General features: G+C 47.9%; 2 protein-coding genes across 4 annotated transcripts in view; both read right to left on the reverse strand.

Annotated features, from left to right (window-relative positions):
• Nucleotides 1–16,689, reverse strand: part of SESN2 (sestrin 2) — a 30,486-nt gene extending 13,797 nt beyond the window's left edge. For all 3 annotated transcript variants that reach the window (XM_060309091.1, XM_060309086.1, XM_030872497.2), the window contains exons 1-3: nucleotides 14,224–16,689; nucleotides 13,895–14,026; nucleotides 3,526–4,316 (exon numbers count right to left, since the gene is read on the reverse strand). In XM_060309091.1, coding sequence (XP_060165074.1) covers nucleotides 3,526–3,588 — 63 coding nt within the window. In that variant the 5' untranslated portion in view covers nucleotides 3,589–4,316; nucleotides 13,895–14,026; nucleotides 14,224–16,689. The remainder of the gene's footprint in view (nucleotides 1–3,525; nucleotides 4,317–13,894; nucleotides 14,027–14,223) is intronic.
• A 140-nt stretch (nucleotides 16,690–16,829) lies between these two features.
• Nucleotides 16,830–18,927, reverse strand: ATP5IF1 (ATP synthase inhibitory factor subunit 1). Its single transcript, XM_030872542.2, has 3 exons — nucleotides 18,769–18,927; nucleotides 18,583–18,674; nucleotides 16,830–17,101 (listed from the first exon to the last, which is right to left on the reverse strand). Exons 1-3 carry the CDS (start codon nucleotides 18,853–18,855, stop codon nucleotides 16,957–16,959), a joined length of 324 nt encoding a protein of 107 aa, XP_030728402.1. The 5' UTR covers nucleotides 18,856–18,927; the 3' UTR covers nucleotides 16,830–16,956.
• Between the last annotated feature and the right edge of the window lie 715 nt (nucleotides 18,928–19,642).

Here is a 19,642-nt window from a genome sequence, read left to right on the forward strand (position 1 = left end):
AGAAGCCCCAAGGCTTTGCCTCTGAGGTTCACCAGGAATGAGAAGCTCCTTCTCCGTCTACATTCCCAGGGGATCCACTGCCCCAGTCACAGCCCTTGTCATCCTGCCTTGTTTCTTACCTTGAAAGCACACACTGGATCTAGTTCTCTGTTGTTATCCCAGAGTTTAGCACAGTGAGTCCAATAAAACTTTGTGCTATGATGAAATATTCTTTATCTGCGCTGTCCAATAAATATGGTAGCCCCTAGCCACAGTGGCTGAGCATTTGAAGTATGACTAGTGCAACTGAAAAACTGAATTTTTAATTTTAAAAAATCTGATTTATCTACATTTCAATAGCCACATGTGGCTAAGGGCTACCATATAGGACAGTGCAGGTTCAGCACACCTGATAAAGGCAAGATCCCCGCCCTGACTATGTGGATAAAGAAAGGAAAACCAGAGGGGGCGGGTGACCTACCCAAGGCAACACAGCTAGGATGGGGCAGAGGGAAAACCAATGAGTTCCAACTGAGGGGACCACACAGGGCAGCAGGAACACTGAGGTCAGACAGCCGTCTGGGTGGCCACTCAACTGCGAGGGCTTCAGGCAAGTTGTAAAGAGAGGATAATCACCTCAGAGCTCAGTGCCTGGCTCTTGATTTAAGCGCTCACTAAAAGTTACCTTTCATATCAGCTTCCATATTACGTTTCACTAGCACACTGGTTGCATCTAATCTTCATCAGTTTGGGGGTGGGGGTGGGGGTCTCTTCTGCACACAAGGAAAGATTAAGGTTCCAAAGGTTAAGCACCAGCTGACAAGAGGCCAACCTGAGATTTGAATTCAGCTCAGTCTGGCTTGCAAGGGTCCTGTCCACCACCCAGATCAGCCTCTTGGAGTAGCCCCAGCCTTTATTCTTGGTATCCTATCCAGAGCCTGCAACCTCCAGGACTCAGCTACGGAGACCTTCGAAGCCACTCTGCCAGCTGGGAAGGGGCAGAGACTCCCCTCCCCGTGGGCTGCTGAACTCAAGATTCTTGCCTGGGTTTACACCTGAGAGGGAGACAGAGCCCAAGCAACCTCTGATCTCCAGCCTTGCAGGGAGGGGTGTGGGAGTGGTGCATATAAACTCATATGCCCACCATGATCTGGCCGATTTCTCACAACCACCTGGAGGGAAATACGTCTTCTTATCCCTTTTTCAGAGACAGCTCACTGAGGTTCTTTTGGAGCTCAGATCTGACTTCAAAGCTTGCACAGTTCACAAGGGTCAGCTAAGCCAACAAGGGGCAAATAGTTACGAGCACCTATTAGGTACTAAGAACAGTGCTGGGGGTGGGACCTACAGAGTGTTTCTAGTCTAGCAAAGGAGACAGACAAGAAATTCCTGATTACACAACTGTTATACTGTAATTGGGATAATAGCTCCTGCAATGGAGAAGGGGAACAGGAAGCAGGTATGCAGAGGGGAATTATCTGGTGGGGAAGGAAAGACTTCCCTGAGGCAGTGATGTTTCAGGAAGTGATTCTAGAGCCCAAGAGGGCTCTGAGAACATACCACCAGTACTAGAGTGAAGCATCTGAAGGCCTTGACCCGGTGAAAGCATGTGTGGCGAAGTGATGGGAGTTGAGGGGACTGTATATTCCTTGTTCATACTTGTCCAACTTCCCTTGGGCCTTGGGCACCCAGCTCTGTAAGTTCAGCACCCTACTGTCTTCTAAACATCCTGCTTAAAACAGAATTTTCCCAAGGTCCTCTTTTCTTGAGAGAGAATCTGTAGAAAGGGGTCAGATATCACCAGCTTCCCCCCACCCCCGCCTGCTGTTGACAGCTGGCTTCCACCTAAAGGCCACACCCTCAGAGCCTTCCCAGTCCACCAGGGGCACACTCTTCTCCCCAGGTCACTTCCCAGACACTGTCCCAAAGAGGGATGGACCAATTCTCACCTCAGGCAGGAGGGGTGGGCTCGGACACCCCCTTGTGAGACACTCTGGGGAAAGGGAGATGTGTGCTGTGGCCACAATCTAAAAATAGCCAGCGTGTTTGACACAGGCCGTAGCTGCTATGCTCTAGGCACTGTGCGCTGGCCTTTGCATGGATTCTCAGTGAATTCTCCCAACAGTCCTTTGGAAATATGTCCAAATCTCCACAGGAGGAAGTTGCTGATCACAGAAGTGATCACTTGGCCAAGGTCACACAGCAAGTAAGTGGGAAGGCTGCCACATGAACCCGGAGCATGCCTGCTCTAGTGCCCAGGTGCTCCAATAAATAAAATTATTTCCATAAAGAAGGAAACAGACAGAATAAGGTAGCTTGGTCAAAGTCACGCAACTGAGAAGTGGCAGGAGCAGTATTCGTCCCTCCACTTCGGGCTCCTAAACCACGATAGGGAAAGGTGACAAGCTAACAGAAAACCGGGGACCCCCGGAAACCGTGCTGCTCAGAGAAGTGCAGCTGTTTTTCCCAGGGTCACAGTTCAGGACTAGCACTTGTCTGACTCCCAACCCCAGTAAGACACTTGCGCCAGGCTCCATGTCTGTAAACTCAAGAAACAAGCAAAACTCTCCGTTGTGTGAAGCACACTTGGAAATCCTAGAGACACCCGAGCCAAAGAATGAGCTATTCTGCTGGGTTAGTGAAGGAAGCCTCTCTATAGCCCCTCCTGGGCGTCAATTTTCTCATCCCGTAGATTGGGGCTACTATTAATGGTATAGCTCATATTTTGCTAGTTTAATCCTGAGGACTCAGCGAAAAGGCAAAGCCGGAGCCTGGCATCCAGTAGGTGCGTAATAAATAAGATGGCCATTGTCCGTGGCGGTGGTAATGGGGGAGGGGGTGTCAGATTGGGTCCAGCCGTATTCCCAGCCTCACTGCAAAGACAGTCCCTCCAAAACAAACTTCTGGGACGTCAGACCACTTAGTAGGGCACAGCCAAATCGGCGCTTGGCTTCTGGTGTCGCGGCCAGGGTTTTCCCCCTCTCCCCCGTGCTTTGGCCGCGGCGTACCCGGCAGCCCGCCAAGGCCCCGAAGCGCCCACGCCCCCAATCCAAATCGGGGGTGCGGGTGGGGGCGGGGGACGAGGTCGACCTCCGTTGGCCAGCCCCAAGTGCTCCAATCCCCGAGCGGGGGCACTGCAGCGGGTACATATCCTACCTAGAAACAGTTCCTCTAGCCCCAGCCTAGAGGAAAGGATCTGCGGAAGGGGGCGGGGAGGAGGAGTGGTCGGGCCGCTGCGCCGGGATTTGCCTGGACTTGAAGACTCCCTCGACTAGGGCCCAAACCCAAGATAACGTCGAGAAGGCTCCCCTCTCGTTGGCCAGGAGTCCAAAGGAGCCTTGGAGGGCTCTACAGCCCCGGGGGTAGGGGCAGGAGGCGGAGGGAGCCGAGGCTGCCAGTTGATGCAACCCCACTCCGGCTTGCGCGCTCCACTCCCCCTCCCCGAGCCGGGTGGGGGTTGGCTCACAGACTCAGCTCGCGACAGCCCAAAGCTCGGACGCGGCTCTGGGTTCAAGGGAAGAGTGGCGTCGCTCGACCGCTGCTTACCTCTCCGGCCCCGGGTAGGTAGCCCTTCAGCTCGGCGCGGCACTCGGAGTCCGCAACGATCATGGTGTGCGCCAGGACCCAGCCGCGGCTCGCCGACCGCCCGTGCACCCGAGGGGCTTTCGGACCGACGCGCGCAGGAAGCCGGGACTGCGGGCCGCTGGGGAGGTTCTAGAGCCCCGCGGTGTCTCTCGGGGTTCCAGAAGGCTCTGAAAGCCCAGGATCCGGGAACGGCCGCCGCTGCGCTGGACTCCCCGCTCGTCTGGCTTCTGGATGGTGAATGGCCTCGGGAGCCTGGGATTGGCCGCGGCGCAGGGGTTTTCACGGCCCGGAGCGCCTCGGAAGTCCGCAGTGGCCACGGCTGCTCGCAAACCCAGCGCTCCTCAGCATCCCCACCGCGGAACTGCCAGCGCTCTCCGGGCTCTGACACCAGCAGCTCCGCTCTGCCCGCCGCGGTCCCTGGGGAAGGGCGGGGACACAAAAGCCCCGCGCCGCAGCCAATCAGATGCCTGTTTCCTGGGGAGGCGGGGCGACACCTCCCTCTGGAGCCTACGGCTCAGCCAATCGGCACCGGGAAGCGCCCGGGAACTCTGGGAGCTGTAGTCCGCCCCGGACGAATGCTGCAAACTTTTGCAAGAGGGTTTGGTCAGATTGCTGGCAATACCAGACGAGAGTGACATTCCGGAGAGTCATTAAAGCTGCATGACGAAAGGGGACTTCACCGGGCTGGGCCAGAGAGCCGGGTGTGAAATCCCTCTCAAGTATGTTCTTCAGCTTTTCAGTTCCTGGAGGGACTGGTTCGGGTTAGGAGAGGTAGTGCTAATTACAGAGCTGACCGCCAGATCTTTGGAGATCAGAGCACATAGCCCGGTTCCTCTGGCCTCCGGGAAGGCTCCATCTTAAAATGTACCAGACACAGGGAATCCAGCTTATTTGTGGAGTCTCTGGAAAAGCCTTCATTCATTGAAAGGTCCATGGCAACCTCTGGTCTAACCTCAGTCCCTATTGCTGCAGTTTCCCCTCTTCTGCTCCCTTGGGGCCTCCCACCCTGTCTTCCATACCCCTCTTCTAAAAACTTTGTAACAAGGTATTCTACTGTTGTTTTTTTTTTTCTCACCTCTCTCTGGCCACTCCTTCTCTGACTCCTCTTTCTCCTCCCCACTCCTGGAACGTGGGTGTTCCCCTAGTTACTGTTTTCATCTTTCCTCTCTCCAGGCACACTCTCCCTCCCTGATCTCATCCATTTCCTGGCCTTCAACTCTCCATTTGGAAGTAAGTCGCTTCTACCAGCACCTCAGCACCTCAAAGCTGAATTCGTCTTCTTCTTTTCCCTTCCCACAGCCTCTTCACAGTTTTTCTTCAGAGCTCCACTTTTTGTTTCAGTTTTAAAGTTACTGTTTACTTGGGACAGAGAATCCCGACAGGAGCAAAAGTGGACTGGATGACCTCCGACATCGCCTCTGAGGCTTCCTGGGTCTAGGCTTAGGATTCCAAAGACGACCCTCTGACTTGGTCTCCTGCCTCCAGTCTCTTGGGGGAAGTAAATTAATCTCACCCTCTGCTGAGCTCAGGCACTTGGGCTGGGGTTCTTTTATAACACTTATCACAGTCTACCTTGGGTTGTATTATTCTGTGTACATGTCTTATCTGACCCTTTTGATTATAAGCTTCTTGAGGACAGGGTCCACACCTTAACATCTTTGTCTTCTGCCCTATGCCACCTAGCACAATGTCCTGCCAATAACATGTTCTTGTTGACTAAATCTTCCTTTGAATTGAATTCCCCTTGAAATCACCCCCCACCCCAATATGTCAGATTCAGCTTTTATTTTCAAAATCTACTCTGTAATGTCAATGTTTAGATCAGCTTTACTGGTATTTCATCAGCTACAGAATAAAGGTCAAACTTGTAGATTGACATTCAATATCTGCCAAGATCTGCCTCAATTTACCTTTCTAGCCCTATCACGGCCACCTTCATGTTCCTTGTTTGATCTTCAAGCCTTTCTCTGCAAAGCTCTGGCCACTGAACTCCAACCCAGCAATCAAAGCCTTTATTGGTAACTGTGGCCTGAATGAAGGCTTCAAAATTCTACTTCCTATAGACAGTATTGCTTCTTCAGCTCAGCTGAAAATAATCCCTCCCACTGTTCAACTCCTCAACACATTGTTTCTACCTTTTTGTACCACTGGCCTTCAAATTTGAAGCAGCATTGTTATGGGGTCTGAATGCCTTACCCCTTCTCTCCAACTAACAATGGAATATGTTATTGACCACTTTTGCAAAGTGAGGAAGCTCGAGTTCAGAAAAGTAAAACTTTGTATCAAGGTCATACAATGTCTTCTTTTGACTGCATCAGACTGTGTCAGAACTCCTTTAAGGCAGGAACTGTGTCTCTCTACCCCCACTGGCGTGTAGTAAGTCCTCAGGAAATACTTTTGAATTAATGAATATGAGTTGCTCTCCTTTGTAGAATGACCCTTTATAACCTTCAAGGAAGCGACTAAATCATTCCCAAGGCTTCACTTACAAAGTTAGTGAATTTGTGAAAAGCAAGAGATACTGATATTCTCAGTTGGATGAGATTTTGTGACCCAAACTCCTTGGAAAGAAAGCTCAGAAGGGACACAGATACTACCATTTACTGAGCTCCAACAACAGTCCAGGATACATCTGTTATCTCATGTAACTCTCACCACAATCTCATGAAGTAGGCATTATGGCCCATTTGACAGATGAGGTTACTGAAGCTAAAGAGGTGTGTTGACAAAGTTCAGACGGCTTAGTAATATGTTGAGTAAGGATTCAAACCTAGTTAGGGATGACTGCAAAGCAGAAATTCCACTGCACCACTGATGAGAGAAAGACCTGAATATGTAAGAAGCAGGCTGGCACAAGGAACTGATGCATAAAGCAGAATTCCAATATATTAATTGGGAGTGAGAAACATAATTGTCAAGTGGCCTATAATTGATGGGGCAGTACATCCCTCTTTATAGGACAGCCTCCATGAAAAGCCAAATTATCATCTGAAGGTGGCTAGGGCAGTTGGAATCTGAGCAAAAGGAGCCAGTGAAAAGATGAATCCCTGAACTAATTCCGCTCAGAGCAAAACTGCTGGTTAGGGCTCCGGCTTCTTCCCTCTCTCTTTCATTCACTAAACATTTATTGACCATCTAGTGTGTACCAGGCACTGTGCTGGGCTCTGGAAGTCCAGCGGGGAAGCTTTCAGCCCAGGAGGACATGGCCAGGTGACATTGCCTGGGTTTGTTCCTCCCCTCCTCCATGCCTTGTATTTTTGGCTCGGAAAGATCCACCTCCTGTTGCCATACTCTCCACTCTTGCATCAGCTGTGTTGAGGCCACTGATTGGCCAAAGCTCTTTTTATTCCTCAATCACATTCCAGTCCTGAAGATACATCTAGGTTGGATTTGAAATGTTTCTGAGGTTTCTTTAGCTTCAGACCCTCTCGCAGATTTTAACCCTAATGGGATTCTCATCTGTTCTGTATTTATTCTTCCTAAATTAATTTTCGAATCCCCAATTCTGGGATCACTTTACTATAGTAGAATATTCTTGTACCCTGACCAGATCTGGGGCTTTGATTTATCAGTCCAGATGTAATTTTCTGAGTTCTTATTGTTTTGCCACGCGCTCCCCTCCCATCACAGAATTTAATTTCTGCCTTGGGGGAATTTCAGGAAAGAAACCCAACTCCAGGTGGTTTATTTGATAAAACCAAAGCAGACTCAACCTCTGTGGCTCATTCATACATTCATTCATTTAATTACTCATTAAGCAGGCATTTTGCTAGGTGCTGAGGGAGGTCCTTCTGGCTGACAGGTCCTGAGCTGTCAAACTATACAACCAAAATTGAAACTGTACCCAGGAGTTGTGCATTAGGGGGCACAACAGCCACAGACTCTTGAAAACAGAGCCAACTCTCTCCTAAGAGCACTGCCCAGGAGTCAGGCAAGTAGGGTGCTAGGTTTTAGCTATGTGACCCAAAGTGAATTTTTTTTCATCTCTTGGAATCTTTTTCCTCATCCGGAAAACAAAGGAATTGAAATTAGCTCCAGAGCCACTGTGGAAAGAACTGATGTTGGGCAATACATATAATTCAGGTTCATCGATTGTATCCTGAGGACAGAAATCTTCAAAAAGGTTTCAAAAATTCACCCCTCTTAATAAATAAAACAAAAAACCCGACGAGCTCCAGTTTGGTTTTGTCGGCTGTGAGCCCTCAGCGCACCCTGCAGGCAGGACTCTGCTATAGCTCAGAACGGGCTGGGGAAAAAGGTGGATTTTTCAGTTCACAGAATCGTCAGGTCCTGAAAAGAGGTCAGGCAACAGCTAGGTAAAGATTGTGTGGTTGCTGAGGGTTCCCCTGCTGCCACCAGGAACCAGACTCCCCAAAGACCCCCAGCCCGAATACACATCCCCTTGTTTTGGCTTACTCTCATCTTACAGGCAGGAATCCTGGGGTCCAGAGAGAAGGCATTTGCCCAAGGTTCCCCAGGCAGTTGGCCACAGAGCAGTATTTAGAACCTTGGGGTCCGGGCCCCCAGTCCAGGGCCACCTGCGCCACAACAGACTGCGCCAGGAGTCTCGCATTTCCAGAAAGAAGTGTTCTTGCTCTGGTGTTTTGCTCACCCTCTTTCCCCCTCTCCTCCAGGCCTAGAGGCTCCAGATATCCCATTCTCAGACAATCACCCTGAAGCCTGTCACTGGAGCAATGCCCCAGGACCTTGTCATCAACCTGTTCCACCTCTTCCTACCCTGAAAAGCCTTTCGTTACCCGCCCCCCCCCAAAAAAAGTTGTACTTGGAAGCAGGATATCAGAGTTGAGGGTCCAATTCTTATACTTTATAGCTGTGTGAACCTAGGCAAGTCACTTCACCTCTCTGAACTTGCTTCCTGTTATGTAAAATGGGGCAATAACATTTACCTTCACAGGGACTATTGTGAGGATGAGAGTTGATACATACAAATCCCTTAACAAGGTTTGATGCAGGTTAAGTGTTCAGTAAACTGTAATTATCGTTTAAATTGTTACTGTTGTTCTTATTTTAAAGTACCTAGCTCAGTGACTGGTAGGTTGTTGGGTGTTCAAGAAAGGTGGTTATCACCATTAAATTAAAAAATTTGGATCAGGAAGCCTGGCATTTAGTGGGGACTGAATAAACGATGGTTAGTAATGTTGCTTTTTTGACCCAAGGGCGCCCAGTACGTTTGCAGCCTAAAAGTCTCTCCTTAGCAAAAGCAGCGGCACTTACTTCTTTTTGCTCAGCAACAGGCCCCTCTTATGAAAACCACGGCGGCCAATGAGCAGGAAGATGGGCGGGGTTATCTTGCAGCCAATAGCAGCCCGCAGCGGCACTCAGGCTAGGCCCAGGCTGGTTTCCAGGCTGGTTAGGGAAGCTAACCCCCCAGGCTGATTGCTGGGCGGGGGGTGTCTCCAAATTCTCCTGGCTCTGCTTATCAACCGGGCTCTGATTGGTAAGGACTGCGGCGGCCCGCCCCTCCCTCCGCCCGATACCGCCCCTGTGGGAGGGGGCGCGGACTACCCCATTCGCTTTCCATTTCTTTTTTTCCTCTTTCCTTTTCTTCTTTTAATGAACTTTTGGTTTTAGTTCATGTTTTTCCCTTCCAAATTATGTGACACACGTTATTGCAGAAGATTGGAAAATACAGAAAAGTATAAAGAAACAAAAGAAATAACCCGAGCGCTTCCCTGGTGGCGCAGTGGTTGAGAGTCCGCCTGCCGATGCAGGGTACACGGGTTCGTGCCCCGGTCGGGGAAGGTCCCCACATGCCGCGGAGCGGCTGGGCCCGTGGGCCATGGCCGCTGAGCCTGCGCGTCCGGAGCCTGTGCTCCGCAACGGGAGAGGCGACAACAGTGAGAGGCCCGCGTACCACAAACAAATAACCCGAAATTATATTCCTCCACCTCTCCTTTTTTTTTTTTTTTGTGGAACATAACGCAGCAAAGAAGCAGAAGGAGACAGCTCTACGTGCTCTGTTGTAGGTGCTCTACGTGTTCAATAGGTGCTCTACGTGAAATGAAAAGGTGTGCTGGATTTTATTTTTTTATAAATATGCTTAAAATTTTTTTTTCTATTTCTTTAATTAATTATTTTTTGGGGCTGTGTTGGGTCTTTGTTGCTGCACGCGGGCTTTCTCTAGTTGCGGCGGGCGAGCGGGGGCTACTCTTCATTGCGGTGCGCGGGCTTCTCACTGCGATGGCTTCTCTTGTTGTAGGAGCACGGGCTCTAGGGGCGCAGGCTTCAGTAGTTGCAGCACGCAGGCTCAGTAGTTGTGGCTTGTGGGCTCTAGAGCGCAGGCTCAGTAGTTGTGGCGCACGGGCTTATTTGCTCTGCAGCATGTGAGATCTTCCCGGACCAGGGAACTAACCCGTGTCCCCTGCACTGGCAGGCGGATTCTTAACCAGTGTTCCAGCAGGGAAGCCCAGGTGTGCTGGATTTAATGTTAGGTTAAAACAAAGAAACAAAAAACCAAGTTGCACAGTGATACATTTAGAATGATGTCATAGATATGTTCGTGATTACACAGAGGCAACAAAAGTCTGGAAGGATGTGCAGTTTGCAACAAACTGTTAGGGTCCAGTTACCTCTGAGATAAAGGGATAATAGAGAAATTATAAGACTTCATACACTACACTTGTTTAATAATTGTTTAAAAGCCAAGATGTATTACGTTTGTAACTTAAAAAAAAAAAGATCCTTTTGAAGAGCGGGGGGTGGTGGGGGAAATCCCTTCGAAATTCTAATCCTACTACCAAGAGAGAATCAATGTTAACATGTTGGCTTTTATTTTTTGCGTATATTTATTTATTATATATATGTAATATATTACTATTATATATTTATTCTTTAACCTATGCTTATATTTACGGTATATAAATTATGTATGGTTGTGTAGCCTGCTTTTTCCACTTACTACATTTCGTGATAATTTTCAAAATATTAAATATTCCTTAATTTTTAAAAAATTCATAATAACGTGATTTTACTGATAGGTCATGTTATTTTTAGTAATTTTTTAAAATAAATTTATTTATTTACTTACTTATCTTTGGCTGTTGGGTCTTTGTTGCTGCGCGCGGTCTTTCTTTAGTTTCGGCGAGCGGGGGCTACTTTTCGTTGCGGTGCAGCGGCTTCTCATTGTGGTGGCTTCTCTTGTTGCAGAGCACTGGCTCTAGGCACGCGGGCTTCAGTAGTTGTGGCTCACGGGCTCTAGAGTACAGGCTCAGTAGTTGTGGCGCACAGGCTTTGTTGCTCTGTGGCATGTGGGATCTTCCTGGACCAGGTCTCGAACCCGTGTCCCCTGCATTAGCAGGCGGATTCTCAACCACTGCACCACCAGGGAAGTCCTCTTTTTTTTTTTAATTGAGGTAAAATTGGTTTATAACATTATGTTTCATGCATACAACATTATAATTTGACTTCTGCATGTACCATAGCATTCTCACCACCAAAAGTGTAGTTTCCATCTGTCACCATACAGTTGACCCCCTTTACCCATTTGTCCCTTCCCCCACCCTCCTTCCCCTCTGGTAACCACCAATCTGTTCTCTATGTGTTTGTTTTGTTTGTTCATTTATTTCTGTTTTTTAATATTCCACATAGAAGTGAAATAATATGGTATTTGTCTTTCTCCATCTGACTTATTTCACTTAGCATAATGCCCTCAATGTCCACCCATGTTGTTGCAAGTAACAAGATTTCTCCTTTTTTTTTCTCCTTTTTTTATGGTATTCCATTGTATATTTATACAACATCTTTATCCATTCATCCATTGACGGGCACTGAGGTTGTTTCCATATCTTGGCTATTGTAAACAATGCTGCAATGAACATAGAGGTGCATATATCTTTTCAAATAAGTGTCCTTAAACATTTCTTTCTTTTTTTTTTGACCACATTGTGGGGCTTGCGGGATCTGTTTCCTGACCAGGAGTTGAACCCGGGCCATGGCAGTGAAAGTGCGAAGCCCTAGCCACTGGACTGCCAAGGAATTCCCCTTAAACATAATTTTTAATGGTTGCAGAATGTTCATGTGTCATATAATTTGTTCATTAATACCTATTGCTGGACATTTTTCACTGCTTTATATCAAAATGAGATAAAACTCTTACATACAAAATATTGCATTATATTCCTGATTAGTTCCCCAGGTTAAATTTCTAGAAGCAAATCCATGAGTCAAAGGCTATGAACAAATACATTTCTCTTGATGCTAATTGTAAAAACTTTTAGAAGTTTATTTCTGTGAATGTTATTGATGCCTTCCTTAGGCCGGGCTGCCATAACAAAATATCATAGACTGGGTAGCTTAAAAAACCGAAATTAATTTTGTCACAGTTCTGGAGCCTGGAAGTCCAAGATAAGGTGCCAGCATGTTCATGTACTGGGGAGAGCTCTCTTCCTGGCTTGCAAATGGCTGTCTTCTCCCTGTGTCCACAGATGGCAGAGAGTGAGCAAGCAAGCTCTCTGGTGTCTCTTCTTATAAAGGCACTAATCCCGTCATGAGGGTCCCACTCCTAGGACCTCATCTAAAATCACAGAATGGGAGAAAATTTTTGCTAATTATATATCTAGTATCCAGAGTATATAAGGAATTCTGGGGGCTTCCCTGGTGGCGCAGTGGTTAAGAATCCGCCTGCCAATGCAGGGGACACGGGTTTGAGCCTTGGTCCAGGAAGATCCCACATGCCACGGTTCAACTAAGCCTGTGTGCCACAACTACTGAGCCCACGCTCTAGAGCCCGTGAGCCACAACTACTGAAGCCCGTGTGCCACAACTACTGAAGGCTGCGTGCCTAGAGCCTGTACTCTGCAACAAGAGAAGCCACTGCAATGAGAAGCCCTCGCACCGCAACGAAGAGTAGCCCCCGCTCGCCGCAACTAGAGACAGCCCATGCACAGCAACGGAAGACCCAACACAGCCAATAAATAAATAAATAAGTAAAATCTATATAAAAAATAAATAAAATAAAGAATTCTGGAAACTGAACAAGAACACAATCCAATTCAAAATAGGCAAAGGACTTGAATGGGTGTTTATTCAAAGAAGATATACAAACAGCCTATTGGCCAATATCATTAGTCATCAGGAAAATGCAAATCAAAACCACAATGAGCTACCACTTTTTTTTTTTTTTTTTTGCTGTACGCGGGCCTCTCACTGTTGTGACCTCTCCCGTTGCGGAGCACAGGCTCCTGACACGCAGGCTCAGCGGCCATGGCTCACAGGCCTAGCCGCTCCACGGCATGTGGGATCTTCCCAGACCGGGGCACGAGCCTGTGTCCCCTGCATCGGCAGGCGGACTCTCAACCACTGCGCCACCAGGGAAGCCCAATGAGCTACCACTTTACACACACTAGGATAGCTAGAGTCAAAAAGTCAGATATAACAAGTGGTAGTAGAGATGTGGACAAACTGGAACTCTGTACATTGCTGGTGGAGATGCAAAATACCACTGTGGATAAACAATTTGGCAGTTCCTCACTAAGTTAAACATAGAATTACCCTATGACCCAGCAATTTCACTCCTAGATATGTATCCAAAAGAATTGAAAACAGGTGTCCAAACAAATACTCGTACAGGAATGTTTTTAGCAGCACTATTCACGATAGCCAAAAGGTGGAAACGAGCCAAATGTCTATCAATTGATGAATGGATAGTCAAAAGTGTGGTATATCCATACAATGGAATATTATTCTGCCATTTAAAAAATGGAGTGAAGGGGCTTCCCTGTGGCGCAGTGGTTGAGAGTCCGCCTGCCGATGCAGGGGACACGGGTTCGTGCTCCGGTCCGGGAAGATCCCACATGCCGCAGAGCTGCTGGGCCTGTGAGCCATGGCCGCTGAGCCTGCGCATCCGGAGCCTGTGCTCCGCAACGGGAGAGGCCACAACAGTGAGAGGCCCGCGTACCGCAAAAAAATAAAAAGAAATAAAAAATGGAGTGAAGTACTAAAACATGCTACATGGATGAACCTTGAAAACCTTATTCTAAGTGAAAGAAGCTAGACACAAAATGTCACACATTGTATGATTCTATTTGCATGTGACATTCAGAACAGGCAAGTCAAGTCTATGGAAACAGAAATCAGACTAGCGGTTGCCAGGGGCTGGGTGGAGGGGTAAATGGAGAGTGACAGCTTAATGGGTATGGAATTTCCTTTTGGGGTGATGAAAGTGTCTCCAACTAAATAGAGGCAATGTTTGCACAACACTGTGAATATACTAAATGCCACTGAATTTTACACTTTAAATGGATAATGATTCATTTTATGTTATGTGAATTTTACCTCAAGTTAATAAAAAGACTGATGAGCAAGGAGGTACCTGTGGCATCTGCTAATTGAGAGGTTGTGTCGGGTGGCACCAACATGTGAAGTGTTGGCGTACATCTCCTTGTACTTCTTTGTTCCTTTGCCTGCTCTGAAGCTTTTTGTTCCTTTCCAGTGTTTCCAATTCCTGCAAGTAGGATACAAGTGGTTTAGGAGTTTTCTGCTCTAATAAAGGACTGCACCTAAAAAGAAGAGGGAAAGGAGCAAAGGAGGGAGAGAGGCTGGAAAGAAGGAAGGAGGAAGGAAGGACTAAGAAGTAGGAAACGGTGACTGATTCAGCTTACAAATGGCCAACTCAGCCCTGGGAAGATTCATAGAACTCACCACACTTCCTCCTCCTCCCCCATTGCTCCCTCCAGGCTCCAGATAGAAAGGCTGAAGTATTGTCAGTTCCCCAGGAACCAAGGGTCTCTCTCAATGCCAGTCTTCTTCGGATGCTGTCACTCAGTCTTTTTTTTTTTTTTAATTAATTTATTTTTGGCTACATTGGGTCTCCGTTGCTGCGCACGGGCTTTCTCTAGTTGCAGCGAACGGGGGGTACTCTTCCTTGCGGTGCGCAGGCTTCTCACTGCAGTGGCTTCTCTTGTTGCAAAGCACAGGTTCTAGGCAAGCAGGCTTCAGTGGTTGTGGCATGCAGGCTCAGCAGTTGTGGCTCATGGGCTCCAGAGCTCAGGCTCAGTAGTTGTGGTGCACGGGCTTAGTTGCTGTGCGGCACGTGGGATCTTCCCGGACCAGGGATCGAACCCGTGTCCCCTGCATCGGCAGGCGGATTCTTAACCGCTGAGCCACCAGGGAAGTCCCCTAAATATAATTTTTAATGAATACGTTTCAGAAATCTGAAAATGGAATACATAGGGTATGCAGCAATGCATATTCAAGAATAGTGGAACAACCCAGGGTCGTCCCCAATTGTCCAGGCAAGTCCCACCACCCCCAACCTGTCCCACAGTGAGGAGGTAGTTAACAGGAAGCTGAACCGCTACACTGGAACTGCAACTCAAGACTGTGGGAGCAGGAGTTCTGAAGTAAAGTTCTTGCTCAGCACAAACCTGGTTGTGTGACCTTGAGAAAGTTATTCACTATTCCCTGCTTCTGTTACTTTGGTTATAAAATTAAGCTAATGGTATGAACCTATTTACCAGAAATATCATGAGATTTAATGAGCGTAGTTGTTGCTCACGGGCTCAGTAGTTGTGGTGCATGGGCTTAGTTGCTCCGCGGCATGTGGGCTCTTCCCGGACCAGGGATTGAACCCATGTCCCCTGCATGCAGGCAGATTCTTAACCACTGTGCCACCAGGAAGTCCCAGTTAAAAAAAAAAAAATTATTTAGGTTTTTGCCGGGTCTTAGTTGCAGCATGCGGGATGTTCGCTGTGGCATGCGGACTCTTAGTTGCGGGATGCATATGGGATGTGTTCCCCGAACAAGGATTGAACCCAGGCTCCTGCACTGCGAGTGCAGAGTCTTACCCACTGGACCACCAGGAAGTCCCATAAAGCTCAGGTAGTCTTAAATTAGGCTCCTCCAAAAATTCATTTAACCTTTTTAAGAATTCAAACTCACGATTCCTCATTTTCACGTTAAAGTTCCAACTTTTTGCTTCAATCATCATTAGACTGATTTTTATTTAAAATATAGGACAAGAGCAGATGGTACACTGCTATTGAGGAATCAACTCAGGAACATCATTCCCAATAAGGAAATTATTGATTGTAAGTCATGAAAACACTGTCATCTTCAAACTTAAGAGGTTGTTTTGTTTTGTTTTTGGCCACGTCGCTTGCGGGATCTTAGTTCCCCCATCAGGGATCGAACCTGGGCCCATGGCAGTGAAAGCAGGGAGTACTAACCACCAGACTGCCAGGGAATCGCCAAACTTAGGAGATTTTGTATGCCTTTCTTTGGTCACAAAAATGCGAAATGGAAGATATTACTTGTTCCTCAACCAATTTTTAAACTTTTCAAATTTTGTAGTGTTCTAAAATTTTAAAAACGGTATATGACTTAATATAATCATTTCTTGCACTTCATCTTTGAGGTCATTTTGTTGCTGGCCACTAGAATCTCAGCACTCATACCTCAAGAGTACCATAAATAAGCTTTTCATCAGTAGCATCATGGACAAGTTTTGGAAACAGCCATTGTTTCTGGTCTGCAAGGGCAGGGTCAATGACTTATCCAAGCTGTTATCACTCAGTGGCCCTAAAGGCTTTTGTGTAATAGGGTCTTACAACGAAAGACTCGTCACAATTCTGGGGCAAATGATCTACTGAACTGGAGAATTGAAAATGTCTTGCCAATGGCCCATAGGTCACTTGAAGTTTTGTTTTGTTTTTTGTCTGGACGAATTACACAAGTAGTTTGTATAATAATTTAGCTAAACAAGGCCTTAAAGTCTAATTTGAATCAAGAGCATACTCGGCAAAGCAAAATATAGCCTAAGAAATAATTCTGATTCTGTGCTGTTAACAGATTTGATTAGGAGTCAAAACACCTGGATGCCAAGGCAACACATGATTTCTAATTCCAGCCTTCTCAACCTGCGCAAGGATAATTAGAACAAGGATAACTAGTTCATATGAAGAGCTGTTTACTCCATTTTATAAATGCAAAATGGTGTGATTACTGATGGTGCCTTGAATTACACCTTTTTAAGCAATCACTCCTGTTTTCCAGGCTGCTCTTGACCTTACGCTTTGGATTGAGGTTTATTCCTTAAGAAGCTTTCTCTGAACACCTCTTGACTAGTGTCCGACAGGGAAAGGGGCCTTTCCATTCTCCATGTCACATTGGTCCCCCCATGTTGCACAGCACTTATCACACTGTGCTTTGTCTCCAAGTTCCCTACTGCTGGTACCCTGTCTGATTCATTTTAGTGGTTCAGTAGTGTATCCCCCTACCCCTCTTCAGATAGAAGGCATTAGACACAGTTCACTGATGACAATTTATTATAACTTGTTGGAAGCACACAGATAGATATTAATTAAACCAGAACTATGTCTGGTTTAGGAGAAGTGGGCAAGAACAGGTAGCCATGCTATAGGGAACTGTGTGCACTTAATCATCATCACGTTTTAGTTTCTTGATTGACTGCTTGTGCCGCTCAATTTCTTTCTGCAGGTGCTCAATCTCCTTCATGTGATGAGAGATCTCATTTTCATGGTGTTTCTTCAAGGCTGCCAGCTGTTCTTTAGCACGAGCTCTACAAGGACATAGTGGCTCTTGGTTTAATCCCAATCCTTCACCCCAAAGAGACCTCTAAGCATAATCTGAAATACCTAAGGCAAAGAACAGGAGTCCCAATCCCATGGGAGTCTGGCTGGTCATCCTTGTCTACCCTCTCAAGCCCCATATTAAGAATACTCCACCTTAAGGTGTATCATTTTTAGGAGATGACCAAAATGATTCCATCTTCCTGGTGCTAGTGCCTGAAATTCCACCGCTAATGATGGATTCCTTTCAGATTCAGTAGAAAACTCCAGAGAGGTATGACTTAAGTCCCTAACTGGGGGACTTATTAGAGGAACAACCCAGAGAACAGAATCCCTTTTGGGAGGAAAAAGAGCAAAAGGTGGGGGTGGGATATACGAAGGGGCATAGTTAAAGGACAAATATATGTGTCCTATCCCAGTTAATCTAGGGCTTTCTTTACCTGAGAACTGCAAGACCCACTGTAAAGGCCAAAATGAAGGCGGGGGCGGGGGGAAAGAAGCAGTCTCTCGCAGTACTTGGCAGTCCAAGTTTAGGTCTCAAGAAGGGATGATTCAAATGTTGGTTCGGCCACATACGGGCCTCTGTTTTCCATAACTGTACAACGCAGGAGGCCAATTAGATGATCTCTAAGGGCTGCACCTTGTCTCTCTGGTATGGCAGGTGCTATGGTGGTAATTCTTAAGAGTGAGCAAGAGAGGGTGGAAGAGAAAAGATAGGTCAAGGAGAAGCAGAAGCTAGATTAGTTCCACGCTGCTCCTCACTGTGGACAGAAGTCACTGTAAGATAACTCGAGGTTGGTAAACAGGATAGGTAGGCCCAGTCCACACCATACTCCTAAAAGCTGGGCTGGGTGGAGCAGGCCAAGTCTCTGAGGAGTGGGGGACGGGGTTCCAGCCATGAGCAGCTGCTACATGCTCTACGACCCACTCGCTCAGGCCAGTTGGAGAGGTGGGCGGGGGGGGGGGGGGAGGGTGTCTAGAAATGGCTGAGAGGGTCTGAGGAGTCAGGGAATCCATCCACGCCGGGCTAGCAAAGCTGAGGCCTGGGGTGATGGGTGGGTGAGGGCCGAGGGAGTCAGGCTCAGGGGGTCTGCATGTATTGGAACCGTCGGATCTAGACACTCTGGGAGGAATTTGGGGGGCGTTTGGCATGATGCGGGGTAAACTCCACGGGTGGGGATGGTAAAAGATTCAGGAACAGATGAGCGGTGGTTGGCGAGTTCTGAAGACCCGCAGGTGGAAACGGCTTGGGCGTGGAGGCCTTGGGATTCGGCAGCGCACGGGAAGGGCCCTACAGGTGGCGACAGTCGGGTCCTCAAGTGTTGGGTGTAACGGGTTCAGGGGCCGGGAGTTCTGCTGGGGGATGGGGCGCCCCAGGACGCCAGGGAGGGATGGGTGGGGCGACTGACAGTTGAAGGACTGGAAGGCCGTGAGAGATATAGGGCTGGATTCGGGGTCCCGTGGGCCTCACCGGAAGTATCGCTCCTCTTCGGCCTGCTCTTTTTTTCCGAAGGCTCCACCGGCGTCCCGGACCGCGCCCGCACTGGAGCCGAGATTGTCTGCCTGCGGAAAGCGACGGGGGTATTGGTAAAGGTGAGGGCGGCAGAGAGGGGATCTGCGCTCAGGGCTGGGGCAACAGGCACCGCCGGCGGCGTACCGATTCCGAGCCGAAGCCCCGGCCCTGCATGGCCCAGACGCTCCACACGCCGAACCGCGTCCGCGCCGCCAATGCCGTGGCTGCCATTGCTGTCAGTGCAGCACCCCTCCAGTGACCGGAGGTGCAAGCTTCTTCGCAGGAGCTAACGGCGCTGCAGGCCAGGCCGCCAATCGTTTCGCTGGAGAGGCGGGATGAACCTGGGAGTAGCGAATCACCAGAGGGAGAGGCGGGGTTCCTGTAGTTTGCAGCGAATCCTGGCCTAGAGGCGGGCCTATTCTTAGCCAACCCCTAGCAAGGGCTCCAGGGTCAAAGGACTGGAGAAAAATAATGGAGGAGATAGAAAAGCTGGAACAGAGGGGCAGAAGTCAAGAAATTGTAAACCTCCTACATCGCTGGTAGGAATGTAAAATTGTTCAGCCGCTGTGGAAAACAGCTTGGCAGTTGCTCAAAAGGTTAAATATAGAATTACCAAATTCCTTTCTAGGAAATTGTACCCCTCAAATAGAAAACTGGTACTCAACACATGTTCATAGCAGCACCAATTCACAGTAGCCAAAAGATGGAAACAACCCAAATGTCCATCAGCTGACGAATGAACAAACTGTGTTATACACATGTGATGGAATACTATTAAGCCATAAAAAATAATGAAATAATGATGTATGCTATGCCTTGAATGAACCTGGAAAACATTATGTTAAGCGAATGAAGCCAGACACAAAAGGTCACATGTTGTATGACTGCATTTATATGAAATGTCCAGAGTAAGTAAGTCCATAAGGACAATACACAGATTGGTTGTTGCCAGGGGTTGGGAAATATGCGTACGAAATGTTGATCAGGTGCCGGGTATCCTTTTGGGGCCATGCAACTG

This window comes from Globicephala melas, chromosome 1 (genome assembly GCF_963455315.2).
Source record: "Globicephala melas chromosome 1, mGloMel1.2, whole genome shotgun sequence".
In the NCBI taxonomy this organism is placed as follows: Eukaryota; Metazoa; Chordata; class Mammalia; order Artiodactyla; family Delphinidae; genus Globicephala; species Globicephala melas.

What these genes read in the sequence shown, in the direction of transcription:
- ATP5IF1 (XM_030872542.2), bottom strand. Translation starts at nt 18,855, where the DNA reads ATGGCAGCCACGGCATTGGCGGCGCGGACGCGGTTCGGCGTGTGGAGC. An exon ending in GGGGCTTCGGCTCGGAATCG is followed by an intron (nt 18,675 to 18,768) that starts GTACGCCGCCGG and finishes CGCTTTCCGCAG; the next exon opens with GCAGACAATCTCGGCTCCAG. An exon ending in GAAGAGGAGCGATACTTCCG is followed by an intron (nt 17,102 to 18,582) that starts GTGAGGCCCACG and finishes ATGTCCTTGTAG; the next exon opens with AGCTCGTGCTAAAGAACAGC.